The sequence below is a fragment of the Lycium ferocissimum genome, chromosome 9 (genome assembly GCF_029784015.1).
Source record: "Lycium ferocissimum isolate CSIRO_LF1 chromosome 9, AGI_CSIRO_Lferr_CH_V1, whole genome shotgun sequence".
Lineage (NCBI taxonomy): Eukaryota > Viridiplantae > Streptophyta > Magnoliopsida > Solanales > Solanaceae > Lycium > Lycium ferocissimum.
In genome coordinates, this window is record NC_081350.1 from 40,436,968 (window position 1) to 40,451,715 (window position 14,748).

At 36.5% G+C, this 14,748-nt stretch overlaps 1 protein-coding gene and 1 long non-coding RNA gene across 6 annotated transcripts in view; both read left to right on the top strand.

Annotated features, from left to right (window-relative positions):
* Nucleotides 1–14,748, top strand: part of LOC132030780 (uncharacterized) — a 65,901-nt gene that overhangs the window by 29,237 nt on the left and 21,916 nt on the right. The gene's annotated exons all lie outside the window — the stretch shown is intronic.
* Nucleotides 2–12,762, top strand: LOC132030774 (zinc protease PQQL-like). Of its 5 annotated transcripts, none has more exons than XM_059420519.1 (20): nucleotides 2–156; nucleotides 1,902–2,139; nucleotides 2,215–2,343; nucleotides 2,655–2,789; nucleotides 2,882–3,010; nucleotides 3,182–3,445; nucleotides 3,580–3,717; nucleotides 3,791–3,860; nucleotides 3,926–4,148; nucleotides 5,310–5,412; nucleotides 7,162–7,383; nucleotides 7,749–7,913; nucleotides 8,718–8,864; nucleotides 8,973–9,064; nucleotides 10,170–10,254; nucleotides 10,346–10,429; nucleotides 10,525–10,625; nucleotides 10,725–10,826; nucleotides 12,042–12,128; nucleotides 12,236–12,762. In XM_059420519.1, the coding sequence occupies exons 2-16, from the start codon at nucleotides 2,089–2,091 to the stop codon at nucleotides 10,367–10,369; spliced, it is 1,977 nt and encodes a 658-aa protein (XP_059276502.1). In that variant the 5' UTR covers nucleotides 2–156; nucleotides 1,902–2,088; the 3' UTR covers nucleotides 10,370–10,429; nucleotides 10,525–10,625; nucleotides 10,725–10,826; nucleotides 12,042–12,128; nucleotides 12,236–12,762. The 5 variants fall into 5 exon arrangements, with proteins under 5 accessions (XP_059276502.1, XP_059276501.1, XP_059276500.1 ...); XM_059420518.1 differs by lacking the exon at nucleotides 2–156 and adding an exon at nucleotides 195–1,395; XM_059420517.1 differs by lacking the exon at nucleotides 2–156 and adding an exon at nucleotides 200–320 and having other exon boundaries at nucleotides 10,346–10,405; nucleotides 10,509–10,625.

The following is a 14,748-nucleotide window of genomic DNA, read 5'->3' on the forward strand; positions in this document are numbered from 1 at the left end:
ATTCACCCACCCCATCATTATAAAAGGCCGAATTAATGTATTAAAATAGCGCTCAACCCGATGAAGGGTATTGCTGCTGGAATGCGGAATACATGGTTAAATCTATCTTTTATGTTTGTTGTACTTGAAAAACGTTAACGCACGTGTTTTGAGGAGGTAAAGTATTTGCTCATCCTATTACTGGAAAGTATACAAATTGAATCATTTATGCTCAAGTTCATTTTGTTTCCAACTTCTAGTTTTGTGATCCATCTAATGGCTGAGTAATTATTGTCTCTTTTTTGCTACCTTGCTGAACAAACGAGTATGCTGCAAGAAGAGTAATTCTCATCTTTTATCAAATGATTGACCTGTGCAGAATAATTAGTCTCCTTATAATTTAGCACCTTATGTTTTGTTTTCTCCTTTTGATATTCTTATTTTTATGCTTCAATTTTCAAAATCTTTCCGGTTGCTGGCTAGTTCTTAGTTGGAGTTAAATGGTTCTGGGGTACCTGAATTTTACCAATTAAAATAGAGAGGTGTTGTTGCGAGCAGCGAAATTCACTTGCATATCAGTAGCACATTGAGATCTCGATCGACAAACTTTGGCTACACATCCAAATTTGTCACAGAGTTGGCATTGGACTCTGATAGTTTTATTTGACTGCCTTGATGGATTCCATTTTGTTGTCTAGACTGATTATTGATGTTGCGTTGTCCGTTCATGGGAAAAGATTTGTGATTGGTGTTGTAGTTAATGTCAGATCTACTTCCAAGTTTGTGGAGTTACTCTGATTGAGTTGAGCAGTAATGATTCGTTGTTCCTTCTTGACGTCTTCGTGTTTGAAGAGGACTTCATGGCCAAGGATCTTGTTGTAGAGTTCCTCAAAACTTATGGGTGTATCTCGGGCACGGATGGCTGCTCAGATGTCCTTATACTCCGGTCCAAACCACTAAGGACTGTGATTTTTTATTTCGGAGAAGACTGTCTTGTCTTGTCCAGATTTTGTAAGCTGGGTTGAGAGTTTGTTGAGTGTTTGAGACATCTGTTGAGTTGAGAAATTGTGAGGGATACGGTTCAATGCCTTCGATATAACCCATGAGATCATACCCAAAAAGAAGGGTAGATATTTGTACTCTCCAAGTAAAGCACGTATGGCTGCCGGTGAGTTTCAGGGGCAGTTGAAACTGGATTGATTGATGACCTGTTGTGGACACTGGATGTAGTAGTCACAATTGCTGTTCTGTTGGTTTAGGATCTGTGCGGTAGATGTTGGAAATTGGTTTCGAAAGGAAGGGAAGTTGCTGTGCTGGTTAGCCTTTTCCAGAAATGAGAAGCTCTTGAGAGCATTTGCCTCTCTGATACCATAAAGAGTAGCAGACATTTAATGATGAATTTGAGTGCTTTCATTGGTAGGAGCTGTGTGTGTGTGTGTGTCTATATATATATATATATATATATATATATATATATATGGAGTTTGCTAGAGATTTAAACTTGAGAAGATAAGTACAAGGAATATACATGGATATATAGTTTGAGTTTGAACGTAACTAAAATCTAGAAACTAGCTAACATCTGTTGAGGTGATTGGATGATGGTGATATGTTATCCTCTTTTTTTTCTTTTTTGGTTTTTTTAATCAGGTGGTAAGGGGGAAGTTAGAAAGTGTAATGCTATGATTTTGTTTTCTTACAAAGTTACAATGACATTTCAAAATAGTTTGTTGCTTATTACGAAATAAGAAAAAACAAATTAAATTATACACTAGTTACCACTTCAGCGTATCCAATAATGAAGAAAATAAAAGCATATGGAGGATTTATTATCTATTCTGGAAAAATAATTGAACTATGTAAGTGTACAACAGTTGGATTGTGATTTGCCCTGTGATATAGTTTTCATGACTCTTGACTAGGGCTGTTTGTGAGGAAAACAATGAACGTGGTGTTGCACACATTATCGAGCATCTAGTTCTGGAGGGGTATGGATATTCCAATCAGGACGCGCTTGAATATTTACAAGCTTTCAAAGAACAATGTGGCCCTCATCAAGAGGCCAAGACATTCAGAGATTATACAATTTATAACTTTGCTGCGACCAGCATGGTGAATTTGAGGAAAGCAATTGGATTAATTGCTGCAATCTCTGAAGAGGTTATTACTTCTCATCTTCTTTGTTGTATTTTTGTGCTTTTGGTTATTCTCATAATGGAAAAACTTATTTTGCAGCTTAATTTCACTGCGGAGGAGCTAGAGAAGGAGAAAACAATCATATTAGATGAGCTTTGGAATAATTCTCAGGATGGTTTGAAAAAGCATGCACACACTTTTAGTGCTCACCTATTTCAAGGAGCAAAGGTTATGTGAATCTCCTTTCTCTATTTACATGTACAATACCTGAATGTATACTTTAGACTGTTAATTAGGGTATAACGTTGACTTGGAATTTATAATCTGAGAGAAAGCTTATGATAACTTTGCATCCTCTTAAAGTACATGTAGGGGTAATGTGCGGTACGTATGGTACTACACATTATAGTTTCTTAATATAGATTCAAGGACGTGTTACATGTGTCTTCTGATCTTTAACTTTTAGCTTTTTTCTGATTTGGTTCATTAAATGTACTCTAAGCTACTAGTCAACTGATACTGTCTATATTGTGTTCTAGTACGCTGAGCCTATAGGTGGCACAAAAAATTCCGTACAAGATGTTTCTGTGGATATTGTAAAGGGGTTTTACACGAAGTGGTATGTCCCAAACAATATGGCTGTTATTGTTGTGGGAGACGTAACTGAAACGCAGGTTTGTGATGAACTTTCTCTAAATTTTGACAAGGTATATGCATTGACTCAGCAGTCATAAATTAATCATCTTCGATATCCTTTATTTTTTAGAGTATAATTGGTTGGATCAGAACCTACTTTGAAAGCCAACCGCGAGGCATGCCACCACATTTGGAGTTCCCTCTTCCAAAATACTGCGAGCCAAGATTGAACACACACGTCGATAGTGCAATTTTGAAGGTAATCTTTTAAGGCCTACTTTGTCTCTTTACTGCATGCTTATGGTAGAGTTTAAGTATTAACAATGCCGAACTCTTTCATGAGGTATCTTCTTATTGTCAAGTTTCTGGAAAATCGTTGCTAATGCTTGTATTTCTTCCATTTTTTTTTCTTCTTCTTTGATTTGTGAAGTGGGGAATGTCTCAGATATACATCACCTTTATGTTTGAGAAACAAGGGTGGAAGTTTGTGAATGATGTGTTCATGTACATTCAACAAACAATTCTTCATAGAATCATTGCTGCAAGGTTGAAGAAAAGATTTTTAAGCATGAGCAGACCAAAAGAAATTCAGTACGATAGAGTTGACGATTTACAGATGTGTACCATTTATGTGTTTGGGGCGGAGTGTAAAGAATGTGAAACAATTGAGGTGTTGGAGACATTATTTGGTGAGGTAATTCACCCGTGCTTCCTTTAATCTTTTTAGCTTTTAGAGCAATGGTGTCCTTGATCAACAAATCAATTAAAGTTGTTATGTAATGAAGCACATAACTACACACTAAATATTGTTTTGGTCATATTATTCAGATTGCACGAATGAGAGTCCATGGTATTGAAGAAAATGAATTAAATGATGGAATTTCCGCTTGCCTGGGCACCTATGAGCAAGCATACCTAAATCGTCATGACTGTTCTTCAAAGAGACTACAAGACGACTATACTTGTGTATGTCTCCAATGACTTGCATTTGTTTATTTCTTATTTGAGTCAAAAACTTATTTCATCTTTTTCCATGCAGCACTTCGTTTCTAATGCACCTGAATTGGCTCCGAAGCTGCAAGCACAGCTTTTGACAGCTCTCACAAAAAGTGAGTTTTTGTAGTCTAATTCATCATGTATTGACAGATTTGTTTAACTATTCTCTAATTTTTAGGTATTAATATGGAAAACATGAAAAGCTTTTGTGATTCGCAATGTGAAGCCTCCAAAATGTCTGTTATCGTAATTCAAAGCAAGAATTCCGTGACGCAAGAAGATATGAAGAAGTCATTGCAAAAGATTAATGATTTGGAAAAAGAGGGATGCTTTGGTAGATGGTCAGATGAAGAAGTGAAGGGTTCAAACAATCTGATACTAAAGATGGAGATTAAATCTGGGTGAATATATCTTATTGTCTTTTTTTTTTTTTTTTTTTTAACCAAAAGTGAACATTACATAATTGAGCAGGGCTGACCACTGCTTTCTCAATAGCAATATGGTTGCTATATACAAAATAACTATAAATCAACTAGCAACAGTGAAAACAATACGAGATAGAGATATCCATACAGAAACTATGGGACTGAGTCAAGGCTAAGTAAAGCCATCTTCCACAGCATGATTCTGCTTCCTCTGATATGGACATGAACAACAATCTCTCTACAGATCCTGTCAGCATCAAATCTTCCATGTTTGAACCTCAAACTGTTTCTCTTTCTCCAGATGATATAGACAGTCATAGCAAGCAATAGGCAGCAATGGAGCATCTTCCATTCTTCTATTTAGCCATCTGGCAGGCCCAGTTCAATTCAGCAGTCCAGATACCAACATTTCTAGAGTATCCTAGCCATACTAGCAGCTATTCTAAACTGTTTTCGGAGTACAACAATCAAAGAATAGACGAGCAAATGTTTCTCCGGTTGTTGAACAGAAAGCATAATATGAAGGAACTGCAATGCCAATTTTCAACTATCTACCAACTGTGGCCAGTCTATTCTGAACAACTAACCATAGGATAAATAGAATTTGGGGTGCAAATGTGTATTCGAAACTAAACTCTTCCAGGCTACCTTTGGACACTGAGGCAAGCGTAGCAAGTAAGCCTTGTGTATTTCAAACTTACCCATACTATGCAAGCTGACCGGGTATGCAAATAACCATGAAGCTGACCATGCTGCATTAGCAGGTCTCTGGTTTGCAATATTTTCCTCACAACTCAAGCAGCTGACTTAGGTGCAGGAACTGATTTCAAAGGTTTATTCTTTATGTAGTAAATGTTGACCCATTTGATCCATAAGCAGTCCTTCTTAAGAGCAATAGTCCAAAGTTGCCACCACAGTGTAGAACTTACCTTTAAGCCTAAGCCTTGGCGACACATTCTTATCACACGGTACCCCGGATGCAAGCCTCCATTTCACCCATCCCGCTTCAATACGATGTGCGACACCATCGTCAATCTCTCTGATTCCATGGATATATATATGATATATAGATATATAAGATTATTGTACTTTTCTCTTTCTTTACTTTTCCTTTCCTTAACACCTAAAAAATTTCAGGTGTATTGTTGAGCGAGTTGAACATTCCGATATTAGAGCTGTGGAGCTCATTTTAGCTAATGGGATGCAAGTCACTTACCAGTGTACGGATGATGCTGGTCGGGTAATGAGTTGACATTTCTTTCCTCTGAATTATCTTTTTTTGTTAAATCTAGTCTAAGTTTCTGATTAATTCGTGTATTGTCCATCCCGTGCTTCAATGGAGAGACAACACTAGAATAAACAACTAAACGAGGAACCGATGGATCAAGGAATAGAGATCATCAGATACATGTCCTTTACCAATAATCTGCTCCGTCAGTTAGAGCTTAGAGCAACATCTGATCCATATATCATATACGTGACTAAAGAGGTCATACCTTTTAAAATTGTTGGAGTGCCTTAGATCCTTAATATGAGCGGAAGAGGGAGTAACAACTAGGTATGTATAGCAAGTAGAAATGAAGGATGAGGAAGAGATTACTTGGGAATGAAGAAAGAAAAGACAAAATTCAATGATGCTCAACAAATACGGCAGCTGGGTCTCTGACCAGTGGCCACTACAGTGTCTGGAAGTTTGTTTGGGACCTTAAGGAGGTGTTGGATTTCCAAACAGAATGGTAAGAAGAAAGATAAATCAACTAGGAAGAAAGCTAGGTCCAGTAACTTTAGACTTCGGATACCATCTAAAATTAGGCAGAAATCTAAAGTTAAGCAAACATCAACCTTGGCGGGATACGACTTGGTTTTCAAATTTATCAGAATGTGCACAGTATGAGCACTCCAAAGATTAGAAATTATGATAAGGGCCAATGCAATATCACTTGTGGCTATTAGTGAGCCATGCTCTAGAAGCATTTAGATTACTTGTAGAAATGTTTTGCGACCATGTTCTTCTGTAAAGTCTGGAGCTTCAAGTTCAGATATAATCTGTTTCCCAATCTCCACAATTCATTTTGCAAGTATTAGAAGTCCTCTGCATCATTTCAGAGTATTGAGATTCCTTTTACCTTAATACCTTAATAATATACTGAAATGCAAGTGATGATTCATCCCTCCATAGATTCCTATAAATGTGAAAGCATTGTATGCATGTACAAATGAAAACACCCTGCAAAATGGAGTGGGTGACCAAACTCCTTCTCAAAGGGGTGAAATAAATTAATGTTTTGAGAGTGTCAGCTTTATACTTACATAGATTTTCCCCTATTTCTTTATGCATTTTACATTGCAACCACCCCAAATATTTGAATTTATGATAAAGGGCAATGCAGTATCACTTGTAGCTATTGGTGACCCATGCTCTAGACACATTGAGCAGCATCACTTGTAGAATATGCTTTGTAACCATTTTCTTCTGTAAAGTGTAGAGCTTTCTTCAGTACTTGCAGTGATAAGAGATGCAGAAAATGCAAGTGTTATTCTAGTTCAAATCTCCCTAGATTTTATGCTTACATAGGTTCTTCTCCTTGTTTCTTTTCTTGAGATCTCTCTTCTTCTTTTTCACTCGTTTTCATGTCAAAATACAGAAAGGTAGTGTGGTGAGAGGATAAGTAAATTTTCGACCATGTAAGAGTATAATGATTGATCTTTTCAGATTCCTTGTTTCAAAAGCGCACGCACGTGAGGATTTTGAAACGGGAAACACCATTTGATGTAAATGTTTTGGCGGAGAATTTTACGAAGTGCTGATATTATGTAGCGGTATCAATAGGATTTATTTGGTACATAGTTGAAATATCTATTCTGTTATTGTCTTAGGTGATGATGTGGGAAATGTTTAATCGATTAGTGTAGGAAAATCATGCCCCACCTAGTCCTGCTTGTTCAATTTTCCTTTTCTTTGCTTTTTTCATATTTTTCCATGTTACAGGTCTTCTTGAGTGGATTCTCATATGGAGGTCTCTCAGAATTGACAGAAGCAGATCTCCTCAGCTGCTCGTTTTCATGTCTGATCGGCAAAAGTGTCTGGGCTACTAGCTCTGAGGGACTTCCTAAGGCATTTGATACAGTCCATTTCAATGTGGAGGTGGAAGAGTATAGAAGAGCTTTCAGTGCGGACTTTGACTCATCAGATATCGAACTTGCACTTCAGGTTTGTTGGTAGATCAGTTATTTGTATTCAACCTTTCAAGATTCATGCTTATATAGTTCAGTCAGCTTTCTGCGCAAAAAAGTAGGTGCGGAGAAGTTTGAGCCAGAATTGGGGCTACCTTTGTCTTTGTGTTACCCAAAATCTACATTTCGTGCTCCAGTTTATTTTAGCAGGTTTACTTTTGTGCTATTTTGCTAGCTTACTGTTTTGGGAGGAGGTCTTCTTCATGAAAGCTTTTTGGTAGTTTATCTCTACTCCACAAAGTTTTCCAGTTTCACATGGTTTCATAAGATGAAGATGCTTAGTATGATTCAATGCTTTAGTTGGTTCTATTGTTTAGTAATTGTTCTGTTGGATGCCTACAGATTGTATACTTACTATTCACAAGCGACTATGAACCTGAAGATGAAGTTATGAAAGCTATGGTTGATGAACTGAAAGAGCGTCTGTCTCCCGACCTTGGACATCTGTATCATATCCTAGAGAATACTGCTAAGGAGATCAATAGCGGTGGATCTTACTTTTACAAGGTCTCTATTACCAAATGATCTTTCAATTCTTTTCAAGATTCATGGAAAATATATTTAGTTTCCATTAAATTGATAAATCTGGAATTATGATCATAGATAGTTTTGGTTTATTTCCTATAACTATCTTTGGTTTATTTCCTATAACTATCTTTGCTTCTCTTCTCCACATTCCACTATTAACTTTGAAAAGAAAATGGCTACATTGCATCACATGTCTTACGAAGTTACCTTGAGATTTAGGAGCTGTGCTTTCTGCTAGCCTCATCCGAATTTCATATCCTACTTCTATTTTTATATCATTCATGTCTTTTGTGCCATATCACAATTGCAATTTCTTAAAAGAGGAAAACCTTCATACACCATAAATTACGGTTTAGTATATGAGCACCAAACACCTTTTACATTGGTGTTCAAAATTTATTTAAGTTGCAAGATGATATGTTAAGTTGCAAAATATTCTGCAATATTTATAGTATGCTATATATGGAACTAAAGGAGTATGAATTTACCCCAGTGACTGAATTGGTAGCCGCTGAACAACTATGGTGATTGCCTTTTGGTGCTGGACATGTGTTTGATGTGAATGCCTTTTGGTGTGCGCCTTGTACTTGGGCATCTATGTAGCTTCATGCCAAGTATAAATACTTGACATATGCGTTCTGTTGAACTTTTTGAGGAACCGAAACGTGACATTTTGTAAGAGGAGGAAAAATGCTTAATTTAGATTTGTTATCACGGCACGTGGCTAAGTTTGAATCTAGTTTATCCGTGCTCTTTCTTGCTAATAAATTGTCTACTATGCAGCCAAAAGCCGAGGATCTTTCACAAGTTAATACATCAAAGGCATGGCAATACTTCAAAGATTGCTTTAGGGATCCGTCAAACTTTCGCATTATTCTGACTGGGAAGTTTGACTCTGCTTCTCTCGATTGCCTTCTGTCCCATTATTTGGTTGGTTTTTTATCTTTTTTGTTTGAGGCATAAGTTTCTTATGGAATTTTCATTCTCGTGATGTCATATTTGTATATTATTTTTTTTTTGAGACAATTCTTTTCTTAGGGTGGAATACCAAGGCCTTCTATGCCTATAATGGAGTATCAACGTGGGAAGCTCACACCAGCACCTTTTCATTTTCCTCCGGGTGTGACAAAGTGAGCATTGCGTTTGCATATCATTGGTTAACCTAACTCTGAAAGATAACTTGTTTGAAGTACTTATACTTTTGTTGCTACTAGCGGTCGCTCGTCATTCTGAAGCCAAAATTTCATGTTGAACATTTACATTAATTAAGCTCTCCACGACTTGTCATTCTAATTTGGTCCTAGTTTATGGCATTTGGAATTAGATAATTTGGGTCTCCATCGATCAAATTGTGAGCAACTTCTGTATGCCAGAACTACCATGTAATCTACTTGACGTAATAATGCGAAACGTTCAGAAAAGGTTTTAGAACTTAAGTTCGGACAAAGAAGAAAACAAATACTAGGACAGACTCCAGGCCACACTCCTAAAACCATCCCCAACCGGACTGTCTTAATCCTTTCTTTTCCCAAATTCTCGGCTCTCGAGCTCTCCTCACTCTCCATGGCTCAATTTTCTACCTTTTCAGCTCTTTTCCCTTCACTCATCAAAACTAGATTGTAGTTTGAGATGGATATATGTGGGTTACTTTATTGCTGGTTGGTTGGTGGGTAGTGTCTTGGGCAGTATGGTGGCAGGTGGATGAAAGAACGGGAGGAGAAGATCTGGAGAGATTGGTTTCAAAGAGAACTGGTTCATAATTAATGGTTTGCGCAATAGTCGCATTACTTAAGCACTAGTTGGTTTTCAGTTGTCTAAACTGAATACAATCACCATTAAAATCAGTTACTTTTTGTTGAGTAGTCTATGGTTAACAGATGACAACAAAACCAATTACAGTTTACAATTACGAAAAATGATTAAATCAAGTGAAAAAAGTAAAAATAAAATCTCCGTAGTTCTGAAATGCTACTAGTGGTTCAGCAAGTAAATGGGCGTCATTTCTTGCACTTATTCTTTCTTGATCATGCTTACTGTTGTTGATGTGGCCAAATATTTAGGGATTTGTTTTTCTATCAGCTCATTTTTTGTTTTATCTTACTTTCTTTGGGTGATGAGGGTGGGTTCATATACCTCCCTACGGAGGATGAGTTTATGTATTATTACATGCGAACTGTTGGATTTTACCCGCAAATTGAAAATGAAAAATGTCTAAACAAAGTCCAACCTTGACAGGGAGGAAGTGTCTATGCCTATGGACAGTGGTACTGGAATGTGTACTTGTATAAGTTTTCCCCTTCATCTGAAGAATGAGACATTGGTATGGCTAAATACGAGAATATATACATCACAAACTATTCAATAAATCGCATTTTTATCTTAGCAGGATATACTTTGTGTATTTATGACAGGTAAAAGATCATTTTCTGTTGTAGATTTTGGTTCATCTCCTGAGAATCAAAGTGACACGCGTACTCCGCCACGAGCACAGGGTGGTACGTACATTGTATATTCCTTAAAAGCTAAATCTTTTCTGTTTGTTTGGAAATACATTCTAATTATTTTATCTTTCAGTTGTATACTGTTAAAGTGGATAGATTCCATCCAAAAGGTGACTGGTCGTCTCGTGTCGATAATCTTGGAATGATTTACTTTATACTTCATTTGAGCGATAGGGAGGCAGCCCAGAGGGTGAGATTAATCCTTTACTCCCTCTTTTTGTTTTTGGTCTATTACACCATCTTGAGCATTGTTCGATATTATTAAACGAATGATTGCATATTTGATCAGATTGTAGATGCAGTAGTGCATGCAATGGAACAACTACAAGGAGAGGGACCTTTGGAGAATCTAGTTCAGGATGCATTGGATTGCGGACCATCGGAAAAGGAGGTAATCTGTATAATTGGAATTTTCTTGAATTCCCCTTTGCAAAATTTAAAATTATGTGAATATCCTTGAGTTTAGCAAATCTTTTCTAAGTTGCAAGGAACGTTTAAGAAAATATATTTGGTAGTCTGACAAACTGGAAGTCTTCTTTTGAACCTTTTCTATTATAAAAAACTTAAAGCATGAAGCTGAAAAAGGTCAAACATACAACTAGGAAGAACGAACTTTACCAAAACAATTAACCTGAAAGAATAGTTGAAGATGCTACTTATTGTACATTGCAAAATGATGCTACTTGGAATATTTTGATTATTTTACAAAGCATCACAAGTTGAAAGACCTCTATTAAATGATAGAAAGCTGCAGAACTCAAAAAGAGCAAGCTACAATTGTAGTGACAGCTTTCCTTCTATTTTATGAAGTAAAACTCATTAGGTGTAAGGAAAATCAATAGACAAACTAGCACTCAATGTGTCTCATTCCGGGTAACTTATGTGTTGGTATGCCAAAATTGTTCAATGCCAATATTGGGGCACTGCTTTTGTTGATTCATAGAATAAACAGCAACAGATCGCCAAAAAGAAAAGTGTAAATCTCCATTTGATGTTGGATTCAAGGATCCAATATCAGCATAGCAATAAAAAGATAGTATAGAATGAGGATGTATAGGCTCAGGTAAAACGAGGATTTAACAGCATTAGGAATAACTTATCAGGGACTCAGCGATTACTAGGTAATTTGCTTAATTATTCAATACCATCATCAGTGAGTATATTTGCTAAGAAAATGGATCTTGGGCTAACTAGACCCCAAATGCTAGCTCATAAGTTGAGAATTGTTCAAGAACATATAAGGAGTAATAACTCATTATCTCAACCAATGTGTCCATGTGGGACTCTTAACAATTTTTATCGACCAATTGATACTCTTTTGTGGATTCCTAATTCTTGTACTAGAAATTGTTGTCAAAGTTCTGGATACTGTGACACTGTTGTTAAGCAAAACTAAATCTAGCAGGTATATTGGGGGTTTTATCTAGGAAGAGTTGAAGGAATGCCATCATTTTTTATACTTGATAGCACGTCAATGTCCGGCAAAATGTAACTCAAAACCACATTTAACTTTTACATTGTATATGACGCGCCATTACTTCAATAATTCTTGTAATCATTCACTGAGGATTTGCCAATCTTTTCATCTAGTGAATGTATGTTGCAGATGCAGGCAAACATGCCTTTGTTTCTTTTCATGAGCCGCGTCTGCTGGTCAAAACATGATGACGGGGATCTAGCGCGTACTTACAAGGTGAACCTCTCAATCACTTGAATACATAGAGAGTAAGCTAGTTCAATAAATAGTAATTGCAAAACTTTTACTAACTTTTTTGTTTTTTGAAAATCCATATTTGACAGATTCGTAGCAACATGAGAAGAGAAGTCCGAGATCATTTCAATGAAGGTGCTGTCAAGTCTGCATTGAGGAGGCTTCTACCATACCCTTGCGGCGACCAGTACACTGTTGTGAATTTGAGATGTTGATCTTCTCTCAAGGAGTCTAAGGGGTTTCTCCCTGTATGGAGAACTTGCTGGCTAAGGTGGTCTTTGTGATTCCTCTTAACTTCTGGACAGACTCAGTAGCCAAGTAGCTGTTAATACTTAGGCAAAACTATGCTGTGGTCATTTCATGTTTATACTTGGGAAAATGCACTTTAGAATTGTGGTTCTTGTACCAAATCTATGAGAGTCTGAGAACAGGCAGTATAAATTCTGTCTTACTGCCTTTTTGTGGACCAAATCTATGAGTCTGAGAACAGGTAGTATATAATCTATGTCTCTATCTTACTAATCTATGAGAATCAATATGCTCTTGAATTTATCTATATCTGTACTATAGCAAAAGGTGCACTAGAAGATAGATAAATAAGTTTCTTAAATCTTCATTATCTTCTTTTATTCATCGTTCCAGTTGATCCAGTGTATATTTAGATTTGTGACAACTGCCCATTTCTAAATCTAATGGCCATCATTTAACTAAAACAGCCCCTCAAACCAGGATTAAATCTCCTAATTACTACTATGATTTATCCGTTACATGTTTGCAACATCAAAATAGGAGAACTATATATCTTGTTGAACTCACCGACTCTAGATTCTAATGATTCGCGTCTGGCGGGGCTACAGGGTAGTATGATCACACTGCAGATTACATGTATCCTTGAGACTAATGTTCTGAGAGATCACAAGCTTGACACTAGTGGTACTGCACAAAAAATAAAGTAAGTTACCTTCTACAATAAGTGAAATACATCAATAATACAAAAATTCTTTATGTTGTGTATATAAGTTGGATTCAAAATTTCTTTACCACAAACTTGCTACAAAATGTTGATTGAAATCATCTGAAATTCTTCCTCCTTTTCTAGCAAGAAATGCAAACACGGTTAAAACAAAGTCCATAATGATCTTTAAAAACTTACTCAATAGACAATACGTGCTTACATCAAATTATACTAACAAACCATAGTTACGTTATAAATTAAGAACTCAAGTATAATAAAACAAACGGTTCAGCAATTCGAAAAAATGTTCATCTATTTTGTATTTGTAGCATTTTCGTTGAGCGGAAAGACATAATGGCATGAAATGATTATGTGCGCCAATTGTTCATCTACTTTTGACACTCAGCACTGACCAATCCCCAGGTAAAATAAGATGAAAATATGTCATTAACTATGCTTTTGGGATAATATATAAAGACATATGTATGTATTTATTGGATTGGTGCTAATATCTAAGGCTGGATAAGTTTTTACCATATCCTAATGCTTTTACTTGACACAATTTGATGAAATTAATTAAGCAATAATCGGGATTGTTCCCACGGTAAAAAATTACTCGGATCGGATGTTTATACACACAGAATATTTATTTTTTGCATACACGTTTATCACTAACCAATAATTAAGTGACATGTATTTTCATTTTAGTGTTTAACTGCTAAGATTAATTTCATCGACTTGATAAATATCCGATTCGGGTAAATATTTACCAAATTCCCAGACTGGGCAACGACTTGTTCTACGGGACTGATTTGCAAATTAATGTTCCTATATGTATCTGATAAATATTACCATGATGTCGCAGGCAATAAATAGTGAAGCATCTAGTCCACTAAATCTCATTTAAAACATGAAGTTGGAAATTGGTGAGCTTATTGGAGTCTCGTGAACTCTATTCCAAGGTAGAAAGAAAAAAGGTTACGTTAGCCAGCCCTTAGCATTGATCTTTCACACACAAAAGGACCGGAAGAATGACCACAAAAATGTCTATATATTTGATGAAAGAGAAGTTTTCCTAACAATCACATAACAGGATAAAACATTTTGCTTCGACCATTATGAAACTTGGTAGGATGTTACACAAAAGGGAGGAAGTGGATAAGTTGATCCATAAAACTAGTTAACCAAGACTGTGAGGCAAAGATATAACCACCATGTTAAGATCAACATCTCTTGGGTCATAACTGCTTGAACTTGCAAATACAGGGCAAAACATAGGAAAACACAATTCACACAACCAATTAAGAACGAAAAAATGTAAGGACATATATAATGTTGTAGTAAAGTTAGAGAAAACGAGACAAACACATAAACATTTTTTTTATTTTTTTATGATAAGGGAACCCATAGCCGCTACCCTTCAGGTGCGCACAGGGTGAACCCCGCTCCTGTGCAATAACCCACAAACCACATAGGAGATATAACCCACACCAAGCAAGCCCCGTGCAACGAGCTCAGCCCAGAAAGCAAATCCCCGATTTCAAATCTGAAACCTCCATTATGGAGGTCCCATGCTCAACCAACTGAGCCACACTTGTGGGTACAAGCACATAAACAATTGGGAGGAAAAGAGCAAGTTAATTCGTA